The sequence below is a fragment of the Varanus komodoensis genome, unplaced genomic scaffold (assembly GCF_004798865.1).
Source record: "Varanus komodoensis strain SLA01 unplaced genomic scaffold, ASM479886v1 scaffold13_3, whole genome shotgun sequence".
Classification (NCBI taxonomy): domain Eukaryota; kingdom Metazoa; phylum Chordata; class Lepidosauria; order Squamata; family Varanidae; genus Varanus; species Varanus komodoensis.
The window spans coordinates 887,392-913,624 of NW_025335409.1; the positions used below are offsets into that span (position 1 = coordinate 887,392).

The 26,233-nt window shown below is 40.4% G+C and overlaps 1 protein-coding gene across 1 annotated transcript in view; it reads right to left on the reverse strand.

Annotated features, from left to right (window-relative positions):
- Positions 1-26,233, reverse strand: part of GRM8 (glutamate metabotropic receptor 8) — a 469,558-nt gene that overhangs the window by 143,948 nt on the left and 299,377 nt on the right. Inside the window, exon 6 of the mRNA XM_044423415.1 lies at positions 3,448-3,648. Coding sequence (XP_044279350.1) covers positions 3,448-3,648 — 201 coding nt within the window. The remainder of the gene's footprint in view (positions 1-3,447; positions 3,649-26,233) is intronic.

Here is a 26,233-nt window from a genome sequence, read left to right on the forward strand (position 1 = left end):
CAACGGCTTGGGTCCTGGGTATCTAAAGGAACGCTTGCGTCCATATATGCCCTCCCGCCCCTTGAGATAAGCAACAGATGCCCTTCTTTGGGAACCCTCCATGAATGATATTAGGAGGGTGAGTACCTGGAGGAGGGCCTTCTCTGCAGTGGCGCCCCACCTATGGAATGCGCTCCCCAGAGAGGTTCGCCTGGCGCCGTCGTTATTTGTTTTTCGGTGCCAGGCTAAGACCTTTTTATTTAAAACTTATTTTAAGTGTTAATTTCTTGTGTAGGATTTTAAAATTTTTAAGCCGAGATGCAATGGGTTTTAATATTTTTATTGTATAACTTTGTTTTTGTATAATTTTGTATATCTTTGTTTTTGTTGTAAGCCGCCCCGAGGCTTTGTTGCGATGGGGGCAGCATAAAAATGTTTTAAATAAATAAATAAATTGTCTTCACTGGGGGAAAGTTCAGGGAGCGCTGGATTTTCTTATAGCAGAAACCTTGGCTTTGATATTCCTTGCCAGTGCTTTTTAGCTGCTTGCTGAATACCATTTAAGAAGACCCCTTTGTTCTGGAAACTTGTCTTTTGTCCACATGATGGGAGAAATCTCTGAAACACTACCAACTCCGATTGCTTCCCAGGTAATACAAAGCAGTAGAAACAAAAAGGTTTCATTTCTACTACAGAAAACAAAATATCTCATATCTTCCACGTTATATTACAGATCAAATAACCTTCCATACAACTATACCATGCAAAATAAAGAAAAAAGGAAGAACAAACACTTTGTTCCTCATCCTTTTGTATGTGAGTGCGTGCACGTGTGCCCATGGGAGCTATTCTTTTCTTATTCACCCATTCTAGCAGGCAGGCAGAGCAGAATGCGTGAGCAGTAATGTCGCACCTGAATGGTTCCATATTCCCTTATTGATGCAGACTCATGATAGGATCTCATTTTTAAGCGACTAGATGAGGCTAGATTTCTGCTTCCCACACCAGTGTCATCCCAGGACTTACAACGATCTGAGGTGGGATCCAAATAGCTCCCATCTCATGCTGGTCTTGCTGCCTAGATCCTGCCTTGGTCTGCCACCTGAAGGAAGTCACTTGGTGCCAAATAAAGCAGGTCTCTTCAATCAACTACATGGCTAGGATGGCTTTGTGTCTCACAAGCCCTCTGCACACAGTCGTATGTCTGCTTATGGTACAAAAATATCCAGGAGGAGGAGGAGTGTGGCACCGATGATCATGTGAGAACCTTTCAGTGTAGAAGATTTTAGTGAACATGGCACTCCACAGGTTGATGTTCCTCAACCACCTCTTCCAAGGTTGGTGAGGAACTTTTCTCTCTACACTTGTAAGAGAGAAAAGGAAGACAACAGAGTCTTTCATTCAGAGACATCCATGTGCATAGCCTAACAATGCCAAATTAAGGTGTATAGCAAATTTAACAAGCATGAATCCGATCAATCATATAATGATGGCTCTACATGCATGCTATGTAAACCCTGCACAAATATAAAGACAACTATCCCACGGAATTAAAAAGCAATTATTTCAGCTTTGGAGTGGCAGTTTCAGATTTTGCACGGTACATGAGTTAATATAAAGAGAGTATCCACTGGTTCAGTTGATACTAATTTGCTTCTATTTGCCATCAAATTTCTGTTTATCAATCCCCATTGTATTCAAGGAAAAGCTAATATTCCACTTCTCTTTTCCAGATTCTTAAATGTTCCAAGGATGTCATCAGACTTGTACTGACCAAATGAAAATTCCTTCATGTACACGTCATATATGGATACCTTTGGAAATGTCTAAACCACATTCCATTAATATTTCCCACTGAATTGGTATACAACATAGGAGTTGAACCTATACCTAGTCATAATTTGAGTAGGCCCACTGGAAGAAAACTAGTTATGAATGACTACACTGCTGTCCCATTGATTTCAACAGTTTTTTTTCCAAGTATGATTGACCCTGGATCCAACCTATTGCAAGCACAATATTTTCCAACAGGTGAGGAATACTCAATGGTCTATCCTGGCTTAATGCTATCACTCTTATTTATTGCTTTAAGAGTTTCTTGGATGTAAATTTCAAAAGGAAAACCAAACTAAGGCTTATCAGCATAGGAAATATTGCATACTGTAGCAAATGTGCCCGATCAACCAAATGGCTTTTCTGGTGCATTACCTGAAGCAAAAGCAGTTTTCACTTCAAAGCTAAATTGGAAATGACCTTGTGCTTTTTAAAAGAAGGCTGGCAGCTGAGGTCACTGGAGTGTAGTGTGATAGACAGAGCTACTCTACCTATGGTTTGCAGGCACATCTGGCAGTAAGAGTGATACTGTAAGGAACCTTCTGTCAGTTCCTTTAAAAATGGAGTAAAATGGAACCAAGCACTAGCAAACTCCTCTTTTTCAGAAGGGAATGGGAGATTTGAAGAACTTTCTCCCCTCTGTTCTATTCAACTTAACACCCATTAGATATTTTCTTAATACTCCTACAACTGTGCAAGGAAGCAATACGAATCATATTTCCCAGAAGGCAGACTCCATCTGTGCAACACGTACAGACACAATACACAACAATGTGGAATCCTTGATTGGGCTCAAACACAGTCTGGGCAGGACAATAAGCCAGGATTCTTGGCTTACTTAGAAAATACAGCATACTGATAAATGCAGGTCATTCACTCCCACTTCACTCCTCCTCTTAACACAAGCAATTAAAAGGAATTGCTTATCATAGAGGACAAACCAAAGATACTGTTTTGTTTCTTCCTTACAAAATAGGATTGCACACCAGCAACAAGCCAGGATCCCAGGTTCACATGTCCAAATAAACTATGCCTTCCTGGTTAATTTTCCCTGGTCACATAATACAGGAAGCCAATGGGTTGCATGTGCCAGCACACTACTCATTCACAGTAAGCCGGGATAAACCCTGGATCCCAGTATATCATTATAAACAGATACAGAAAGAAAAGATTCAGAGGAACAACATTCTTCCATTAGCCATTTCTGGAAGATGAAATGAGCTTCAAATGATCTTCTGCTACAGGGAAATAATTAAGCTAGTTTAAAGACAATTTTTAAAAAGAGCTTCCTATATTTCTTTCCTTAATGAGCATCTTAGCTATCAGCCAGTGGAGGAGAGATTGTAAACAGGGCTGCTTGAGTTACTTCTAGACTGAACATTTTCCACTTGACTATTTTGATTGGCAGAAACTTATTTTTAACTTCTATCTTTTTCAGACACAGCTTAACATTAACTGGGAAAAGAATACATGGGATTTCAAAGCAGGTGAAAAGACATGCATTTATGTTTTTAAGGGAAAAAGTGGAGGAGAGATAATTCTAATCCTTTACCAGAAAGTGTCCTATATAGACATGAAAAACACATTCTCACTTCTAAAGTGTATTTATAGAAGATAAAAATAGTCCAGACTTACCATTAAAGTTTACTGCCCGAATGTAACCAAGTAGCTCTTTACCATCAATGGTACTCATGCGTGGACACAAACCAATATAACCAGGACAGAGTTCTTTATGCATATTGTTTAATGCATACGCCATGGAGTAAACAGCATCAATGACAAACTGGACTTTTCCTTCTTGCTCATAAGCCGAATCCCTTGCAATTCGTTCCAAACCTATGGCAAAGAGGAGACAAAAAGATAAAGATGAATCTTTGGGAACTTTTGCTTCATACAAGGCTCAATGGAGAACTCTGAAAAAGCTGGTACAAGTTTATGAACTGGAACATTTTAAATTCTGCAAGAAGATTCTGCAATCAAAATCAGTGGCATATCACCCAACACACTAAATACATTTACTCAAGGCACAATCCTATAGAAATCCAGACAGAAAAAGGTCCCACAAGTCCCAGCATGCTGCCTGGGGAACATGGGGAGGTTCAGGCCTTTTTTCTGTCTAAAGATACTTAGGATTGTGCTTTGAATATTCACAGTCTAATTCACCTGCTAAAAATGAGTATGGAAGTTATTTACTCTACTGTGGTGACTGACAGAAGAATGAAAAGTGCCTCCTGGAACCATCTTTATGAAATAGCCGAGAACCAAAGATGGGTGTCTTATGTAGTAAGTCTTGCTCAAGAGAAGTGTCTGTAGAAAGTTCCAGAAAGCTTTTATGTCAACATTTTCTAATTAGTTCCATTAGGAGATTGTATTTATTCACTGCAGCAAAATGGCAGAGTCTTGTTGCATTATAAAGACTAACAATGTTATTCTGGCATAAGCCTTCATGGACATGGCCACTTTATCCCATGCATCTGATGAATAAGCCACAAGACTCAAACTTTCCAAGTTATCTGCCTTAGCTTATACTTGGAGAAGACATCACTTTCAAAGAAAGGTAAAACTTTATATGGTCACGGTAAAGTAAAACAAAACAGGGAGACATCACAGACAGTGACTGAAAAGACACTTGCACTCCTATTGAGGCTTTTAGGACCTGATGAACAAACGAGGGGGGCACATGCCTAAACAGAGTGCTTTGAAAAGCCAACAGGACTCAGAAAGGACCAATAAGTCACTGTGTCCACTTATCTGTCTGGAGGCAAGATCACCTTTCCGGGATTCTCTCATTGGCAACCGACAACTGGAAAATGGACAAACCTGTTCCAAACTCAAAGGACAGATGTCCAGCCAGTTGTCCTTGACACTGGCCATCAGAGCAAACACACACACCTCCATTTGTGCAATTGCTGCGGATCACTCATTTCTGCCTTCCACCCTGCCAAGTGCACCTTCCTAGATCACATGATATTCTGAAGGAGTCCTCAGTCCTTTGGAACGGTTTGGGAAATATAAGGGGTTGCAGCTGTGGGTCAGATGTGCTGTGTGTTTCTGTATAGATAAGCATCCATCCACCATATGAAAGCGTAAGTGCAGCTCTTTAATCCAAGCCAATACAACGATTCCATCCTGGTTTTCTACTTATTTTAATCAGGATCTGTTCATCACAGTTCATTCATTTTCTTCATAAAATCCCTACATTTATATAAACACTGAAGCTGTACAGATAATGAAGTTATCCTAAGAAAAAAATAATTCATTGGGTACATCAACTCACACATCCAAGAAATGTATGTGTACATGGCATACATTTACACATTGTAACTAGACCTTGCCATATAAATTAATGCTGTTATATGAAATAAGGCCAACATTTTTTAACAAAAATACAAGATAGCAACTTGACTGCCTGTCTTTACTTCTACTTACTGTAAGCTTAACCATACTTCTAAGCCTTCATCTCATATTTTTGGATAGTAAATGACAAGAGAAAACTTTTCAAGAAAGACAGCCTACATGGTGTTGTTTCCAAAGGCTCTGTTTTCAGTTTAGTGCCTCTCATTGAACAGCTGGCTACTGTTATTTATAGGATATTTTTACCGCATTGTCACTCTCTCTCTATTTTGTTTAAAGGAATGACTTATTTTATCTATATCTATTGTCTGATCAGCTTAACACATTGGAAGGAAGATGTGTTCTATGCCAAACGGTGCCACCACCTGGCATTATAAAAATGGTGTATGCTTCCCCATTTTTGCACAAAAAGTAATGTAGAATTAAAACTAGAACTATCACTACATGACTGCTTGATATTCTCTGTTCTCTGTAGGCAGAGAAACCAGAGAGACAAGCCCATCACCAGTGGAAGGAAGGAAAAACCCTCCAACATTTTTTCACAGGTAGAACTCACCATTGGCATAGCTTCTCTCTCTCTCTCTCTCTCTCTCTCTCTCTCTCTCTCTCTCTCTCTCTGTAAGATTTTCCCCTTCCTTTTTGGTTCTTACAGTCCTACACTACAAGTAGTAATGGCAGCAACTTCACTGACAGCCTGGCCTACAAAAGCTTCCTTCCACAAGACCCTATATCTAACATTGTGGTTTTTTTTTCACTTTGGGCAGGTGGGGAAAAGGAAAGGCAAAGCCAGCAAAAATGACAAAGGAAATTTGAGGAAATTATGTAGAGTGGTCTTTTATTTCTAGTAGATTAAGAAAAGAAAAACCTCAAGACACTCTTGAGAAAAGAAGTCTTTTGAAAATTCTAGTTCAGCCCTAGTTGTCTTTTTTTATGGTAGAAGTCCTCCCCAGGATCTTCCAAATGAATAAAATTTCTGAAGGGTGACTGTGGATATGCTTTTTCTCTAATGCAGGTGTAGAGAGATGATTGTACAATGAAATGCAGGAGAAGCATACATATTCCTCAACACCTCACAAGTCTGGCAGGCACATGAGCCCTGAATCAAGAGAATTTCCCCACATTTTCTTCTCTGAATCGCAGTTTGAATGAGAATTCTTTTCTATCACATTAAATGACACTTGTTGGAAAATGACACTTTGTTGTAAGCTGCCCCGAGGCTTCGGCAAATGGGGCGGCATAAAAATGTTTTAATAAATAAAATAAAATAAAAAAGATATGAGAAAAATGTTCAGTTCAGCACTATATGAAACAACAGTTTACTTAAATATGTTTCACACAGGAACAAGATAATATTGTTCATGTGTCAAAACGTATGGAGAATTCAGCTGTTTTACAGAACTTAAATTATGATTTTAGTGATTTCAAAATCAGTAGTGATATAAAAATTAAAAATGAAAGGAGTATATGAAATACCAAAAACTGCAATGGAAGGATGTCAACAAAGAAAGAAAGAAAGGAAAACAACTCCGTAAATGGATACTACTACTGCATACAGATGAGCTGACGTATGAGATAACAATTGTTAAATTGCATGATTTCTGCTTTGTCATTTTAGGGCATGCAGGGACTTCCCAAACTTGTCTAGGCATGCTGGTTCTTCAGAACAAAGGAATTATTACCTATTATCCCTACTAGGGATATTTGTGTAACCGGAGCCAGGTAACATGCAGGCAGGGGTTGTATAATTCCTCACCTGAGTCCTGAGTCCCAGCCCCCCGGTAGCTCAGCCTACCAGGTAAGAGCGGGGACCACCAGAATTCAAATATACCAATCAACAACTGCTGCAAGAATTTGAATCCAGTGAGTATCTGTCATCGCTACCTGGTCACCAAAGGTATACAAAGTGCCATATGCTCTGAGTAGCTCACCCTTTTGCTTGTGATTGAGAATAAAACTTACATTCTTTCCTGCTCATCCTTGCCATGCTTAAATGGATAGAAAGCCCCAAGATCGGACCCCTTGTGTCCAACATTATCCAGCAGACCATAAAAGGGATGTGTCTTTTATGGGGTAAACCCCATGGGATTGCTTCCTATTAGATTAAATTGCCCAGTCTTGAAGCTTCCAAGTATCCTCTGCTCCACTGGGCTGCTGCTAACAAAGCAAGAAGAATGATCAGAGCAATTCCTAGCTTTCCATCTGATTTTCTTTACCATTTTCCACTAGATGCTGACCTCTCAGCCCATCTAAAGGAGTAGCACTTCACTGCCAGCAGTGGGGGATAGGCTAGAGGTCATACACATTTCCCCTCCATTCCCTGTCCACTAGAAGGCACCTTTCGGTGCAGCAGGAGCTACGAATCCCAGAGTCCCACTTCCAAAGCTTTAAGAATTTCTATAGCTTTGGGATCAGGAATCCAAAAAAAGCAAAAGTAGAAGAAGAAAGGAAACAAAAAAACAAAAACTAAGGCCTCTGTGACACTGTGCTGTTAATTGATTTTTTCCACATTTGTACAGAATTAAAAGCTTGGCTGTTCTCTGTAACTGGTACAACCATTCTTTTACTAATGCTGCAATCCTATACACACTTTTCTAGGAGTAAGCTCCATGAAGACAAGGGAATTTGCTGCTGATTACATTACATATCCAAATGCATACAACTGGAGATTTACCTTTTTTTCATCTCCCAAAAAAGCCATCCCACACATGGCATTTACTTATCCATTCGAAGTATATATCCAATGTTTGTCATGGTTGAGCCCCAGTTAGAGGCTTCTGTCCCTTATGCCTAGCTGATTTCACCAGTGGGCACATGAGTAAGCCTCTAATGCAGGCAGATCTGAGTGCTCATGTAAGACCATAGAGGTGACACATATTCTTACTATGAGCACAGATGCAGCTCCATCATTTTTTGGATAGTCACAGTCCATTTACTTTTTATCCATAGGGTTGCTGGTAATATGGAAAACAAACACCAGATGATCTCAGGGCAAATGCATGCTAATGATGGCATTACAAATCTGTGTTCTTATTAGGAATGTGTATTCAGATAAGAAACAGATAATTAGGTGAGAAAGAAAAAATATCAAGCTTTCTTCTAAAGCATTTAGTGGAAGTCTATTGAAAGCCTCCTCAGTTTTGAAAGTGAAATCAGTAAGATGGTGCAGAAAAACATTTTCAGATTCTACCTAAAATGCAGTGATGATGATTTTGCTTGATATAAAGAAGGCTTTCATTTTAGCTTTGTTCCTTCTGTACTGAACAGTATTGCATTTTTATATTACTGTAAGTGCTTTTTATTATAACATTGTTCAAATGTGTGTCATTCTAATTAATGATGGACAAGCTCCCTTCAATTTGTGCTTCGTAACTGTATCTGAACTTGGCAACTGGTGGATTGTTCCAGTGGTTAACAACTCATGATACCAAACCAGGATCAGGAAAATATTGGGATGCCAGAAAAACCTGTAACAATCTCAAATGAGTTTGAATTTCTAAGAATGTGACCCAGTGATTCTGGAGTAGACTGGCTTCCTCTGGGTCACACAGATTCTGTGGACTTGAGGATGCATGGACTGATTAACTAATTGATTACTTTCTATAATTTTATGCAGTTTTAGTAATAGAAAAATAGGAAAACAAAAGGCAACCAAAAATGTGCATTGCCTCCAAAGGCTAAAATGTTTTTAATGCATTTGGAAGGAAACTGGATATTCTGGATGATTTGCAAAATATTTTTTTAGAGTGCAAACTAATGAGAATGCGTGTGAACATATTTATACAAAATCCAGTACTGACAATGAGCAGATGACAAACAGAAAGTTGTCTATTATTCTGCAAAACACAGAATGGATGGATTTTACCATTTGCTAAAACTGTAGTATAATGATTTGTCTCTAGTTCTAATTCCTTGTTCCTCATGTCTGAAAGACAGGGTAACCAGACCCTGAAAGAAAATAACATACAAACAGATATTGGTGTGTCTAAAGGACACAACTTCAAAAATCTGCATTGGTGGGGACCATGACAGTCAAGTTAACCCCACCAGTCAGAACAAGCATTACTCAGATTCAAGAACAGGGAAATCTCAATCACTTCAGCCCCTGGCTACAACTTTAAGGATTATGGGGTTCCTTCCTAAGTCCCATCCCCTGAAGTCCCATGAAGAATGTGACCCATTCAGGCCCTGAAAGCATGTCTTTTACTTGTCCCAAGCTTGACAACCCTATGTGGCAAAAACAGGGAATCTCATTGGACCTGAAAGGTGCCTCTGGATGCTTACCTTTCTACTAGTGCCTTACTTCTGAAATCATTGATGCCATTCAATAGCACAAATGACAATACTCTCCTGGCCAACAGGAGGGAGGGAGGGAGGGAGACCACCCACCCTCAGAGCTATCTGGGACCTGAGGGAAAAAGAACCTCCTATGCTGATCCACAAAAAGTGTTGCTATCCTGCAAGTACCAAGACAAATGAAAGTGCATTCTGGACAAATATAGGTGCATCCTAGCCTTGAGTGGGCCAGCTTATAGGACCTCTTTGGCCCCACCCATCAGAGGATGCCAACATGATGATGCTGTGTGACAGAGATCTGCCCATCGAACTGTGTTTGTTCAGGCATAGTTATGGGCCCCTGCCTCTCCACAGAGTGGTCTGAGCCCAAGGAGTGGAATTACTGGGCTGGTGCCAAGGTATGTTTGATTTTTTTCCTCATTTCTCTCTAGATAAATTCTTTGCTTGAACCCATGGCTCCCAGCCTGTCCCATAATGATTTCCAGCTGCCTTTTCCAGCTTGCAGATGTATGGTTTAGTGCTGCCTTACAAGTTCTTATCCTTGCAAGTTCCCACTCCCCAGTCACTGTCTCCCTCTTATACCCTTGGGAGGAAGAATTCAGAAGGTTCTGGTTTTCAGTGGACCCTCACTTTCTATTCCATCTAAATTGTCGACTGTGCTTTACAGTAACCATGGTTCGTTTAAACAAGCCAGATTCCAAAGCCATGAGAAGAAGGGAAGGGTGCACAAGGCCAGGAGATTAACCTTGGCTGCATGGCACTAACCCAGGATTTGATGCTATGTTGGAAGGAGGCCATTATATAGTCAATGCCTTCCACTCATTTTTTTCTGCTTCGTATTTGCATCATTAAGTCTGCCAAACATTTTTAATGGCCTGTATTCAGATATTTCCCATGAGAAATTATTTAGTTATGAGTACTACATAAATACCAAAAATATTCCATAAAATCCTTCTGTATGTCTATATTCAAAATGTCCTTTTAAAAAAATTATGAACATATTTAAAAAGATCACCCATCCAGAAGGAAAACATGTTTGTTTGTTATCACTACTAAAAATATATGAGGTGTGAATATCTCCACTCTGACACTTACATATTGGATACTTCCCTTATTAGTTATAAATATGTATCTTATAAACCTGAACACAAAAATGTCCATAATATAAAGACATTACAAAACAACATCCCCCAGCTATTAATGAAAATTTCAAGCAAAAGTTCAAATTATCTAGAGAATTTGAAGTTGGGAAGAAAGATGCAGGAAATGTGGGCAGGTTATTATGATTCCGGATTTATACATGGGTTTAATATTGGAGCATGTATTCATGATTCAAGAAACAAGGAATTGTTTTAACCCAAAACATGCTCTAGTGCTGGTGAACAAGGGAAAAAGTGGTGTGTATAGGAAATATCACAGCAAACTAACCAATGGCATGGCTTGAATTTAGGTGACTTAAAATGGCAGGACTAGAGATACAGGTAGAGAGTGAGTTCAACACTTGGGTGGGCATTTGACTCTGTCGTGGTTCATAGACCTGTCTAAAACCCAGTGAAAAACTGTTTTATGAAAAAGAAGAATGATATAGTGCTGGGAGTTGGCTGGAGCATGCAGGGAGCTATAGGGGTTTTTGCATTAGATTGCACCTTCAAAACCCACAAAAAAACCCCCATATAGATGGCATTTCAGCCCTCCCAAACCAGCTACCCTCCAAATGTGATACACTGCATATCCCTTAATTCTCAGCCAGCAATGACAAAACATGTGTTCATGCTTGCCAAGAATGAATGGGCAATCTCTGTGGAAATGAATGTCCACACTGGCTGAGAATTATTGGAATTATTGGCTTGGCAACACACTTGGAGGGTGCCAGGCAAGGATGTCAGATACATCTACAACGGAGTCAGATGATTTTGAATTGCTAGGAATCTGACCTACATTCTACAGCCGACTAGCCTTTTCTGAATTGCATGGATTTTGTGTATTTCTAGACCGTCTAGTTGGGCTCTCCCTGCTCTTTCCCAGTTCCCACCAACCTCTGTCCTTTTCCCTTCCCACCAAGAGAAAAAGCTTCTATGTACAGTTTTTTGTTTTTTCTTTATCATGGTAAAGCTGTTCTCCCTCCTTGTTCTGCAGTGCCTCCTCCCAGTCACTCAGTTTATCTAGAAGTCCATTGGTCTTAACATATCAGCTAAGCATTCTGATCCAGCCTCTTCTTTGTCTTTAGATTCAGAGACTGAGATATCCATCTTGGAATAATTTAGTTGGGGAGAAACAGTTCCAGTACCCACACAGAGAGGGTTTTTTAAAGCTTTCTGGAATAATAGGCAAATTTAGCAAAGAAAAACATGGAAAAAAATAAAAACTCCAATCTCTGCCTATTTCTCTGTATAGGTTTAATGCTTAAGTGGCAGTTGTATATTTCTACAAAATCACATTTTTGGATGTGCATATTTGCAGGGGATTGACACAAATCTGATTCAGTCAACATCCAGACAACAGACCAAAAATGCCTGACATGTTATCTGGCCTCAGCCATCCCCTTTGGCTCAGAGAAGGACAAGGGGATGGAGCAGACTTCATTCAGTATCTCTGCAATATTCCTGGTCAGAGCACCTGGCTTTACCAGATTCCTTGAACTCAGAGAAAACCATCCAGTACAGTGATCACCACTGCCACACAGATGGAACCAGTAACCACAGAAAAAGCTAGTAGCTCTGTAAGAAGTGGACAGCTTCTCAGAGGGAGTGGAATTTAACAACAACAACAACAACAACAACAACAACAACAACAACAACAAGAAGAAGAAGAAGAAGAAGAAGAAGAAGAAGAAGAAGAAGAAGAAGAAGTCTAGACAGCCTTCAGGCAGCTTCAGAAGACTCTGCATGTGGAGAAAGCCTTTCTTTTTAGAGTGAATTCCAGCTAGCACAGAGTTGTTCAGGGCCCTGCCTTCCTCTCTAGCTAAACCTGAAAAAGTAGAGAGGGAGATTTTTCTCTTTCTCCCATAGCACTCAAACCCAGGATCATCCTATGAAGCTGAATGGTGGGAATGTTGGGACAGATAAAAGGAAGTACTACTTCACACGGCGTATAGTTAAACTATGGAATTTGCTGCCATGGGAAATGGTGATGGCCTCCAATCTAAATGGCTTTTTAAAAGGACTAGACAGATTCACAAGGGAGGAGGCTATGAGCCATCCTGGCTGTGTGCTACCTTCTTTAGCGGAGGTGGCCTGCCTGCATACACAGTGGCTGAGGAGCCTGGGCAGGTGGAGGTCTTGTGCCCACACTGCTTGAGGGATCCTGTGGGCAGCTGGTTTGCCACCATGTGAATAGACTGCTGGACTAGATGGACCATTGGCCCAGTATGGCTTTGCTCACATTCTTATGTCCTTTTGACTCTGTCTCACCCTTCTCGTAAGTGCAGCTGCTCCACATGGGCTCTCTTGGAATCATTAGCCAAGCTGAATACGAGGAATGCTAGTGCTAAGTCACTCCCCATGCTTTATTCCAAAGGAAGAAAGCTATACACTGCTTTTGGGGGTGTTTCTTGGATGTCCTGGCCTCTCCTGGATGTTTCTTACACAAGAACTCTGAAATTTATAGCAGCAAAGTACATATGCTGCACCAAAAGGGCAGTGAGTTTGAACTGCTAGAGAAACCTTTGCACCACTTGATCTTATCATAAGCATGCAAATATAAAGTTTTTGCCTCTTATATCCAATTAAGGGTGGAAATGGCTAGTCCAGTTCTTTAGGATCTTTTTTCCTTGCTAGTACCAGTGCTCATTACTCAGAGGTCTACTTTCTTGTCAGTGAACATGAGAGTTAAATAGATAACCCCTGATTTGCAACATAATCTTTCATTTTGTATCCCTTGCAAACATTTTGCTCATAAATCACATTGCCACATAAATTGGAAGCAAGTTTATTATTTTATTAGCACTATATGTCTTTCCCTAATTAAGTACTGAGGGAATGAAATTGCAGGCTTGTGTTCTCTCCTCCTCATCCCTCCGCCCTTTCAGGACCTCAGCTTTCTTGAAGCCACGCAGTTCTAACAGAGACTATCTTTGCTTTTCATAAATATATATATGCAAAGAAGTGAATGTTCCCTATCTAATTGTTCCAAAAATCTAAAACAGTAATTTACCCAGATGACAGTGACTCATCAACTCAATTGGCTGTAAAATTTAATTATAGCTGTACTTCCCAAAGTAAATGTTAATGTATAGCTATAAAATGATGCATATTGTAAATGCCATAAATATAAGTCAACCACCCACAAAATAATGTCGTACCTTCAAGCATTCTTCATTATCAAGTATGTTTGCACACACTGGTGATCTTAAACCAAATCATTTTCCAGCTTGAATTGAAAGTTTATACTGAAATTTCAAAGCTTCATCCCAAATCCTTTGACTGCAGTGCTATGATAGAGGAAAAGGTATCTGGTGAACCCTGTAATTCTGTGCTGTTCTGGTATCTCTTGGGCTCTGGGTTCTTGGGGTACCCAAGAAGCACTGAAGAAGGGACGTGAAGTCCATAAACCGGTTTGAGATAACCACCTGTGTCCTCCCTATATACATAAAAGAAGGTATCCAGGTATCATGGACCACTCCAGGCCCATATTACCCTAGGTAATAATCACTGGGAGCTATGAGTTATCTTGTCAACTTGTCAAAAATATCTGAGTTCAGAGTTTCTGGGCCGACTGTAGTACTGGGCTGCCTCTCAAGATTTCCCCCATTTCCACTACCTTTTATTTATTTTTATAAGATTATACATCCTACATTGTACATGCATGGTACTGGACAAGAGAAACACCTGGAAACTCACACAGGTGCAAAAGCACCTGCCTATATGCATACTTCCGACTGCCACCATAATTGCCAGTCTCTCCCTCCATTGCCTCCTTGATGGCAAGCTGAAAATTACCCCAGATGGGTGGACTTGAATAGGAGTATAGAACAAACATTTGGATTAGTGTGACTCTGCCTAATTTTTACTTCCCAAACTGATGTGCAAACCCAAACACAATCATGCTTTGTTATTCACACTTCTCTAAATTTTGTAATGCATACTTCCCAAGAAATATGAGGTGTGACACAAAAATAACCAGATTAGTAATAAAAAATATTTATTGATGAATTACAGCATTCTGAACATTGTCACCTTCTATATACCCCCCCCCCCGATCTCTACACCACTCCATACATATTTTCCATTGATTGAAACAGTGCTGGAAGTCTTCTTGCATGAGGCTCTTCAACAGGCTTGCCATTTTTGTCTTCACTTCATCCATTGACGCAAAACGTGTTCCCTTCAGGTCACTTTTGATTTTCGGAAACAAGTAAAAATCACAGGGAGCTAAATCGGGTGAATAAAGAGGATGATCAAGGACAGGAATGTTTTTTCCACTCAAAACTGTTTTATGGAAAAAACATTGTGAGTGGGACTACAATGTTGATTCACTGTTCGATTTTTCCTCCCAACATTATCGCGGCAACTCATGCAGCAAGCGTAGTTCAAATACTAACCAGGCTATTCATAAGATATACCTAGCCAGTCGGTGGTTTGAGAGGGCATGTGGGAGGAGATATAGTTTTAGATGTACATCTAGCCAGATGATTTTCCAGGAAAGTCCTAAGCACAATCCAGTTATTTCTGTGCCTCACCTTGTATAAGCTTGCTTTTCATCATATTTTAATCATTGGTGGTTTTAATTCCCAGCACCTATGGGAATGGGGCAGTATATAAACAATATAATAAATGTTATGGGAAGGAGGTGGGCAGCATTGGGGCATGTGATCATCAATAGGTTGCTGTGGCTTCTCCCCAGCCAGGCATCTCAACTTCGGCATGACAGAGAAATTCATTCAGGTTTGTGAGACAATCTAATTTCATGCTTTTCAACAAATTTCAAACCAAAACGCAGCTATCTTTGAAATGAATGCTTCCAATTTTGTAATGGAGTCTCCAATAACAATAAAAATCTGGACAAAATGGATACACTGGGGAATAACACACACAAAAATGTGCATTACTGATGATACAAATATCTTTCATTAGGAACATTGCTTGATAATATCTATACTGGGCAAAATTACAAACAAAAATGCACATATTTTGGAAAATATATGTGTTCATATGATTATGAATTTTCATGTCTAAACTTAAGATTGAAACAATTCTCTAAGGTCAGAACAAATTGCATTTAATGTTTGAAAGATGAAAAACCATACTGGACAGATCCATCCATCTTTAAAATCAGTGGAGTGCTTGTCGGCTCACCCCAAGCCCAGCTTTTCAGTTTCCCAAGCAAATGGCTAAATCCAAGGTTGTGTGAGCAGAACTATGTCCATGCAGCAGGAATTTGAGCATGAATATCAGAACCTGTCCATAAATTGTAAATCAAGTAATAACAGTTTGCTTTTGTTCATTAGCCTGCCTATACACAAAGTACCAAGGTAGAAACTCTGAATAGACATTTATTGAAAGAACATACTCCTATGGGTGATGAATGCACCTTTTCTGCCTGAGACTCAGGAACAGTAAGCATCAACAGCACCTGGAAGAGCTTAGTCATTTTCAGAATTGGCTTCTGAAAACATTGCAGAAATGAATAAAGGAGCCTGGGAAGCACTGGAGTGCTGACCTGACATCACAGATGGCTTTGGCGGCTTTATCTCGTTCTGTTGAAGCCATCAAGCTATGAGCAATTCAAGCTGCATTTGTAATTCAATCCATGACTTTTTCAGCTTTCTTAAATATTTACATAATCACTTAAATGTCGCAAAAGTCCCATCTTACATTTTCCATTTCCGAGCTATAAAAGGCATTTAATCAGAATGGAGATATGAATCTCTGCCTTCAGGGCTTTAGGGGTTTCTTCTGATTTTTGTATTGCAGGACCCTTACAGTGTTAGCAATTTGTTGCCCTTTTACCCATTCTTTAGGTCTTCACAGAAATTGAATTAATATGGGTGGCCTGAATCAATTTTCATCAGAGTGCTACAATTCCTTGACCCTTTAGAAATCATGCTGACATCTATTCATTTATTGCACTCACATACTGGAAAACATGAGAAACCAGCCAATGGTTATACATTTTGGTAAAAACAAATTGGATTCTGCAATGGCCAAATATGTGGGACAATGTGAACTGTTGTGGCTTGAAGAGTTTGGTCACAGGAAGTCACCGTTACCTTGGAGCTCCGGAAGAGTGATCCTGGGGCCCCAAGAGAGCATCCAGAGCCATAGGATAGTGTGGGTTCCCTGCTTCAAGTCAGGAAAAGATCCCCAACCTTGGAGCTCTTCAGCTGTGTTTGCATCTCCTTCCCCCAGAGCAGGCATGGAAAGAACCATGTGGCTGAATCTCCAAGGTCAAAAGAACAACCTCAAAAAGGGCGGTTAGGAGATGTTCAGGGAGAGGAGAAAGGAAGAGCCCCATGCTACCAAGATAAGATACATCCTTTCTCCTTCCACGCAAAGTGTCATAGTTAGATGGCTGATATCCAAAACTGGCTGTCTAGCTGCTTTGCAGAGTAAGAAAAGTGCGGAGATAACCTTCAGTTCCAAGTTCACCCTGCCTTGCCTTGGTTGCCCACAGTCCTCTATGCTCAAAGGGTTATGGGCAACCTTATTGGCAGCAATCCTCTAGCCACTTCAGTGGAAGTAAGCCTCACTAAACACAGTGAGATGTATTCCTGTGCAGAAAACTGTTTTTAAAAGGAGCCACATGGTACTGTGAACAGTTGAAGTGGAGGGAAAGAGCACCGAACCTGTTTCAACAACCACCCCTATGACATGCAAACATCTATTTATTTAATAGTTGTGTATACCACTGAACATATTTAAATATTTTTCTAAGGCCTGCAAGGTTTTCTGCAGATTGAATGCAGGGCCTGCAGGTATGAATGTTACCCTGTTATTATGTAACTGATTGGAATCTGTATACAAAAGCTATGGGAGGTATAAGAAGGTTGTAGGTTGTATTTTTGGCTCTCTCTCTCTCTCTCTCTCTCTCTCTCTCTCTCTCTCTGTGTGTGTGTGTGTGTGTGTGTGTGTGTGTGTGTGAGTGTGTGAGGGAGGGATGGAGGGAGGGAGAGCACAATCCTACTGAGGTGCACATAATCTCCCATATTTGCAGGTTTATGGGCATCCAACAAAGAGCAGAAGCAGCAGCAAAGAAATCTTCACCTTTCTGCCCTTCCATTCTGTGTCTTCACTAGATGACCTGTTTGCACTTGTTGACTGGAAAGGGGAAAGGAAGGAAGCTGGAACAGCTTAAGGATGCCTCATAACCTGGCCTCTTCAACCTCTTCCCCACTTTCCCCCTTGAACTCTCCTCTGAAGTCACTTGCCTGACCCCAAAGAGACGCTGGTGTGGTTCTTCCCATACCAGCTATGAAGGGAATAGAGACCAGGAGTCAGAGCTCTCATTCTGAACTCAAGGGTCAGAGTACTGCCTGACCTTGTAGCTGGGAATCCTATGGGTCCTCCAACAATACCTAGGGGCCACAGGATCAGTCATTTACAGTCTAAAACAAAAATGAGGCTATCTACCAATAAAAAATGGGATTTATTTCTGCTTTTCAGCCTAACTAGACTCTTGCTTCTTGAAAGTTCCAGACTTGTAATTTCTCTGCTCAGAGTTGTAGAAAAACACTGGCTTTGTGGGATTGCTGTTCTGTGCTGATGTAGTGTTTGAGTCGGGTCAAGTGAGGCACAGGTATTAGTTAAGTCAAAAAGACAGTATAGCAGGGTGAGTGAAAATGATGCTTAAACAAAATCCAATTTATCTTTAAGAAGTCATTCCCTCTAAGGGTAAAAAGAAAAGCATGAAGAATATAAAATGAAAAAAAGAGATACAAAGGCTGTTTTTAAGAATGAAGCAGTGTGAGAGCTCCACCGAGTTGCACATTTATATGTGGACAGATTTGCAGCATTATTCAGGAAATACATGAAAAAAAGTTTCAGTGGAAACCTGATTAAGACAAGAAATTTGAGCTGACCTTTTTCTTGCTTATTTAAATCAGTGAATTCATCAATCCACCCTGATCCCCATCATTACTCGACTGTTGGGGAATGGGTCAGAGGTAGGCCACATAACAAATTGATGGCAGTGATGCCAAAATGGAGGCATTTTGTTTGCAAAGAAGGCATGCAAAGAGCATGTCCTTGGAAGAGGAATCTCACCCTCAGAGACTTCCCACAAGCATGATCTGGCCACCACCCTGATTTCAGCAGATAATTGGTGAGGCAGCTCCCAGTGGGATCCACAGAGGCAAAATTATGAGTGCTCCAAATGTGGGGCAGCATAGAAAATAAATACATAAATACATAAATGGCCCCTAATCCCTGGCAGTTTCCCATCCTGATATAGATTTGTAGATAGAGATATGACCCGCACGCGCGCGCGTGTGTGTGTGTGTGTGTGTGTGTTTCCATTACAAAAGAAGCATGGACTCTCTCTCTCTCTCTCTCTCTCTTTCTCTCTCCCCCTCCCTCCCTGCCTCCCTCCCTCCCTCCCCCACCCCACCCCACCCCTCTCTCTCTGTGTATAACAAGCCTGGCCCTTAAACACTACCATTTGTAGATTTTCTGGCACTTATAAATAGCTACACTAGCTGTCTGGCACAGGTTTTTGTACACAATTTTTTGTACACCACTATTTCTGGATTTTGTTTAATTAGTTTTTCCAATGCAGCAGATTGAATTTGAAGGTTTCTGGAATGTTTTTTTTTAAGAAACATAATGTGATTATGCTAATAGAAGAAGGTACGAAGCTGTTCTTGGTTTACTGTACCAGTTGTTTGATTAATGTGTCCAATCATCATAAAGATCAGTGCATAAAATAGCTATCACTTGTCTGATGGAATGCACTCAAAACTGCTGTATTTCAGATAATGAGCTTCATGGAATAAATTAGAGCCCAACTGCAAAAATAATGACTCAGGGCTGCAATGAAATGTACCCAGGTGCAGAGTTGTACAAGGGACACTGTGGTTTTCATTTTTTAACCAATGCCTGCTAAAACTTCAGAATTAAAAATAAAAACAGGAATCACGAAGGTTTCATTGGCTGAAGCTACCCCTATCGGGTTCTGTAGTAGTTGTTGTTCTAAGCCATTTGGTTGTTTTAAGAAATTCGTGTTTTAAAAGATTATTTAGTTTGTCGAAGATTTACACAAGACTGTGGTGAAATGGTACTCTCACGTCATCATAGATACAACATTGTCAGTAAATTAATGTGTGTGTGTGTGTGTGTGTGTGTGCGCGCGCGCATATGTATGAGCATGTATGTGTGTCTGCGTGCTATATCAATTGGTAACATGTCCTTTTGGGTGGCACTGCATTGTAGCTCCTGAGTAAAAGTGTGGCTATCTAGACTAATTACTTGGATCCAAACAGTTCCCTGTTCCCATGGCTGACACATCTCTTCATGCAAATTGCTGGAGTGTGTTGCCCAGTGTCTTCAGTATGCTCATATTTGGAGCATTCATCGCAGGAATGAGCAACCCTTTTTTAGCCTGTGGCCACAGTTTTGCAATTTGGAAAACTTCAGAGTGGTTGCCAGGAAAGACATGGCTTTGTCCATCACAAAAGGCGAGTTGCCAGGCCAAGAAGCTATGTCCCAGACACAGGGAGACTCTGAGTCCCAGCTAGCAATGTGCAAGGAATTTGGCTTGGGGATGGCAATCAGCTGGATTTTTCAGTTCGCTCCCCGGACTCCACGCCACTTTCTCCCTGCCAAAAGCCCACTGCACCAGGCATTCATGTGGGCGTTCATCGGGAAGCAGGTCTAAGCAAAGGTTTATCAGATGTGACTAGTAAGGCCAGCTTGCACACATACTGCACACACACTGGCTGTGTAGGGGGAGTTCTGATTCTGTGCACATGACTTCCAAGCTTTGTGTACTTAGGAGATTAATTTATCTCAAAAAAGAGGACTGCTAGCAGTCCTGAGCATGCATAGACTTGATGTCACTTCCCGAGCCAAAAAAAGAAGCAAGAGAGCACCAATTCTGCAAGGATCTTTGTTTCTCTTCTTAACTTCCTCTGCTCAGCTGCTTCTTTCCAGCCTTCATACCCTTGGATTCTCACTCACTCCCATCAGAAAGTGCCCAGAAAGGTTTCTAGAAGCTCACTGGTGCCCAAGAGCAGCAAGTTGCATTCCTTTCCTTATTGCCTATCATCCCAGAGGATCCCCTGTTATCAGAACAAGCTCACAAGGGATACGAGACCTTGGCAATAGGAAAGATGAAAAAACCCTGCTATACAAGGTAATCTCTAAATATTGGGGAGGTGCGCATAGACACAAGTCTAGCATATGCCGTCTATAATGGCTCAGGCAATTTGCGTGATGATTAATTGACTGACTGATTGATTGAAGTTATATACCGCCCAATAGCCGGAGCTCTCTGAGTGGTTTACAGTGATGCCTAAGAAAACTACATAACATTCAAACAATATTAAAAGCATCATAAAAAGGGTTCCAATACAAAATTTAAAACCATATTAAAACACATATTAGAAAGTTGCAATAGCCCATGCAAATTAATCAGACAACCAAATAAATAAATAAAGTTTTAAAAACCTGTTTTAAGCTGCTAATGAAGCTCCAATAAACTAATTAAATGCCCTGCTGTAGAGGACTGTCTTAACCTGGCACCAAAAGGATATTAAAGTTGGTGCCAGAGGGATTCAGTGGGGAGTATATTCCAGAACTGGGGGGGCCACTACTGAAAAGACTCTTCCCTTTGTTGCCACCAACTGAGTCTCTTGTGGAAGTGACAACTAGGCTATGCACTAGAGCTTGACTGTAGTGTCCAGGTAGATTGTGGTTGGGATTAGTGCTCCATCAGGTATTGTCCCAAAACATGCAGGATTTTATTTGTTAAAGCCAGCACCTTGAATTGTGCTCAGAATCATTTAGGCAGCCAATGCAAATGAGCTGGAATTGATACTATACACTCTGATTTTAGTCTTGCTGCCACATTTTGCACAAGCTGTAGCTTCCAAACAGTTTCCAAGGGCAGCCCCACATACAGTGCATTGCAGCAGTCTATTTTAGAGATCACCAGGCTATCTCTGCCCAGAAAGGGGCATGGCTGAGGCACAAACCAAAGCTGGTAAAGTCACTCTGAGCCACAGTTCCACCTGGGCTCAAGGTACACCTTCAAGGGGAGTACAACTCCATCTCAGTTGCATTCCTTCCATCCACTGAGAGAAACCACCCACTAACAGCATCCCAGTCTTGTGCAGGCTGAGGTTCAGTTTGTGCACCATCATCCAGCCCATAGTTGCAGTCAGGCATTGGTTTAGCACATCCATAGCTTCACCTGCTGAAGATGAAAAGAAGACATTGAGATGCTTGTCCTCAGTATACTGACGACAATGCACTCCAAAACTCTGGATGATCCCACTCAGCAATTTCATGTAGATGTTGAATAGCATGGGGGACAAGACCCACCCCTGTGGATCTCATGCTGGTAAATCCAGGGAGCATAATGATGTAGATTGCAAGGGGAGTAGAGTGCTATCCAAATATCCACCGGTATAAAACAAATAAGGTTTGCAAACAATGGCTGAACACTGTGATGTTATTTTGGTACTGTTGGCTGGGATCCAAAGATTTGCAACCACTTTGCATGCAAAAATAGCCATTTGGATTTCATTTCTGGCCCCCTTCCCACACAGAATTCTGAAACGGAACTGACTTGCAAAAGCAGTTTGTGATGTGGCATAAGTGTTTGCCCTTAAATGAAAACAATAACAACAATAATACTAATTACACTAAAATACGTATAAACAGTACCTCCTAGGTTCAGAGGTACCATTCCTGTGATATAGTGTATTTTGCCAAGCGGTAATCCATGTTCTGTAAATGTAGCTTAAACTTACTTTGTCCCTCTAAGGGGAATGGATATTCCAGTCACTGGAATATTGCCATGACTGTGTAAAATTTCAGGATTGGGAAAATTGTCAATAATCTGGATTAAACCCCTTTCTAGATAACTAGGATCCACATTGGATCCATGTGCTTACCCTAGAGTAAAAAAAAGGGGGAGTGGAAGGAGAGACAACAAAGACTTAGCTGCCTACCACATCTTTAAAATATTGTGCGTTGTGTTTTTTAGATTCCAGTGTAAGTGATGCTAGTCCTCAAGCTGAACTTTTTCTAGATTAGGCTATACGGAATTTAAAAAATGCCTAACATTTCTGCTCTCCCTTGGAAAATGGTTCTTTTCTAGATCATGCTAGACTTCTTCCCATAACAGTGACTTTTTAACTCCAGTAGCTCTTTGCTAATATAATAAAACCAACACAAGGAGGAAGGGATTCAATGTACTATCACAGTAATTACTATTCACAGTGGAAAACAAAAGGGTCTTTTTTCCACTCTAGCTGCAATCAGTGTATAATTATGGCCCTGAAAACAAGGCAACATATAAAGCATTCCTAGAAATTACCGGCTAGTTTCCATGTTATCAATTTATGGGTTTCAAAGGCTTTTTATCTCCAGTATCCTGGCATACAATTTGAGACTTGCAGTTATTAGGCTATTGCTCTCTTCAGCAGTAGAAGCATCCCCATGTATAGGTTAATGTTCTAGAAATGCTAATTCATTTTTAAAAATACATGTAAAGTCCCCAGAGTGTGCACCAGGTAACACAGGCTTTTAAAATATCACTTTGCATTTAAAAAAGGGTGTGCACGATCATAAAATAAAGGTTATACGTGTCATGTCTCATGTCATTCATTTCTAGAATTTGCTGTAAGATGATCTGATGATAGCCGCTAGGCTAGATGTCTTTAAATTCATATATTACAAGTTTGTCAAGGGTTACAAACAGCTTTCATAATTCTTTTGTGCCCCAAATTCCAGCAGCTAGGAGTAAAAACAGGTGAGTTACTCCTAAGGGTGGTGGTGGTAGGTACCAGAAAGATCTGTATCTCAGGCCCACAGGGCAAACAATGTGCAAATTTGCATATGCTAATTTAAATGCACTGTAAAGTTTCTGTCTTTCAGGAATCCTATCTCCTAAGGACAACCCTATTTGTAAAAAAGGTGTCCTAGAAACATATGTGGGCAAATATACAACTTATCTGGAAGATCAGATGTAACAGGAATAATCAAGGTGCCTCACACTTGATTTCTGCAAGTGCCCAAATGGAAAGGAGGCTGCTGGGACAGATGGCCTACCAGATATTTGGGGTTTCAAACTATAGATTTGGGCTTATAGCTCCAATATGGCAGCCTTGAATCTAGCTACTCCCTTCATGTCCTCAGTTCTATTTCCCTACTTTTCTGGTAGGTTTCCACAGTAAATAGAAAGTTGGATTAGATTTGCCTTCGATATTATCCATCTTCTTATTAGATGTAGACATTTCTTGATAGTCTTAGAGATGGATCACACAGCGGTTCTTCATACAATTTCATCCTAATGTTTTTGTCTTCTTTCACTCCCTTCCTTGGGTTTGTTTCCTTTTCAGGAAGAAACATCACTCCATGGTAATGTACACATTGTGTACGCAGAAGATGCCAGGTTCAGCTCTGGTATCTCTGGTTAAATGGATGGGGTAGCAAGTGATATGTCTCTGGCTGAAACCCTGGGGAGCCACTGATAGTCAGTGGAGATCATATTGTCCAGGTGAACAAATAGTTTCATCTACTATAATAGAGCTTCTTGCTTTCTTACAATTCATCTTTCCTGGGTATTGCTGGTGAAGAGTGAAGGTGAATAAGGACAGTAGAAGTGGGATCTTTATTTGGTGCTATAATGGAATATTGTTTTAGGTGCGATATGAATGAAGGTCACATTTATTAGGAATAAACCAGAATTGCTACTCTGCTGCAATCTTCATTTGAAGTTGTGGGGCCCAAGATAGCTTTTTACTTGGAGCACGAGGGCTGCCATCTACACAGGGTTGTGAACCAAGCTGAATGTTTTGAATCCTCTATTCCCACCAGCACCACCCACTTCTTCCTTTTATTTTAAAAGGCACCACTTCTGATTGTTAGTGGACTTCCTTTTCTATTTTGCCACCCACCTCAGTTTTAAAAAAGTCCAGTGACAAAAGTAGAAGCTCTGTCCACTATTGTACTTCCTCATTTCATACCACTGGGAGTTATTTTCCCAATTTGGAGGGAAACTGGGAAAGATGTTTATACAGTGGGAAAGGACTATATGAAATACTGCATTAAGCACTCTATGCACTCTTATTTACAGATTCTCCCATAGGAGAAGATTGAATATCAGGCTGTGTAAGATAAATTGTTGCCTACATAGCCACAACCAGATATGTACTTAGTATAGCCTTCCCCTACTTGGTGGCCTCCAATTGGAGTGCAATTTCCAGCATTCACAGCCAGCATGACAAGTTCCCAGAAATGTCCAAAACTCCTGACAGATTTAGAAAGGTTGTATTACTGTACCATCTCAAAGTGCAGAATTCATTTACTTATTTTCCCTTGTCACTAACCACCAAAAACCTTGCCTTAGACATTGGAGAGGTACCCTGGCTTAGATTATAGTGAAGGGTAAAAATATTCCCTAACACATTAAGTCTAGATGGGTTTTGCTTGAACACTCTTGCTACGTATTTTTCCTGTTACTTTGAAGCTAAAATGAAGACTTGGAAGCCAAAAGTGATTTTAATTAATCACAGTCCCTTGTTCTTGTTTTATCACTTTTATCAAAATGTGCCAAAACATGGTAAATGTTCCATGGGGAAAGAATTAGGAATTTACCATACTTCAGTTTCATCCTTATGCCCTTGCTAATCCTATCCCTCTGAACTTCAGTTTATTATAGTGTAATCCTATATATGCTTAGAAAAAATTTCTGCAACTCCAAATGGCTGGCTGAAACATGTTGGGAATTCTAGGACTTTCTTCTGTCTAAACTTTCATAGAATTTTGCCCTAAATTACTCAATGGAGATCAATGAAACTTGAGTTGTACACTACATCCACTTCAGTGGTGTTGGAACCCTTTGGGGATCAAGGTTGTTTTGAGGTGATGAATTGATTGGCATGCTATGTGTGTTACACCTAGAAAGTACAACATAACACAGAGACAGGCACATGAAAATCCACTGATTTCATGAACACCTAACTTTCTGCTGGGTTGTGCATGCAGGTTTTCATTCTATGATGAGGTAATCTAAAGTTCAACTAGTTGGCTTCAGTGATATGCTATGCACATTATCTTTGTGTAATGAGAAATGGGATTCAGACAGTTTGCTTTATGATTTATCATTATATTAAAATCCTTTTCCCTTCTTTTGCAAGGAACCCAGGACATCTTACATGGCCTTCTTCATCTCCATTTTATCATTACAAAATGGAACAACCTATGTGAGATAGATTAGGCTGAAAATCAGTGAAGTCAATCAATGAAGTTTGTGGCTGAGTGAGGACTGGAACCCAGAGTTGCTGAGTCCCAATCCTACCTTATAACTATTATACCACACTAACCCTCACTGTGTGCTGAAAGACTTAAAATTACATATACCTGGCACCCCACCCCAAGTGACCTCGGACAGCTTTTCCCTCCTTAGAGCCTTTCTCAAGCATAGGGATTTCATTCTGATTACTTTCTGGACATACCTCATATGTTAGGTTTGGCTTGTAAAACAAATAGGTTTGGAAGGAGCTCAACTAGTAACCAGTAAGTTGGAAGTGGAGTAATGAAGAACATCCTGGCAACAGACAGAAAGACAGCGAGCATGGATGGATGGATGGATGGACTGATACATGACCAGA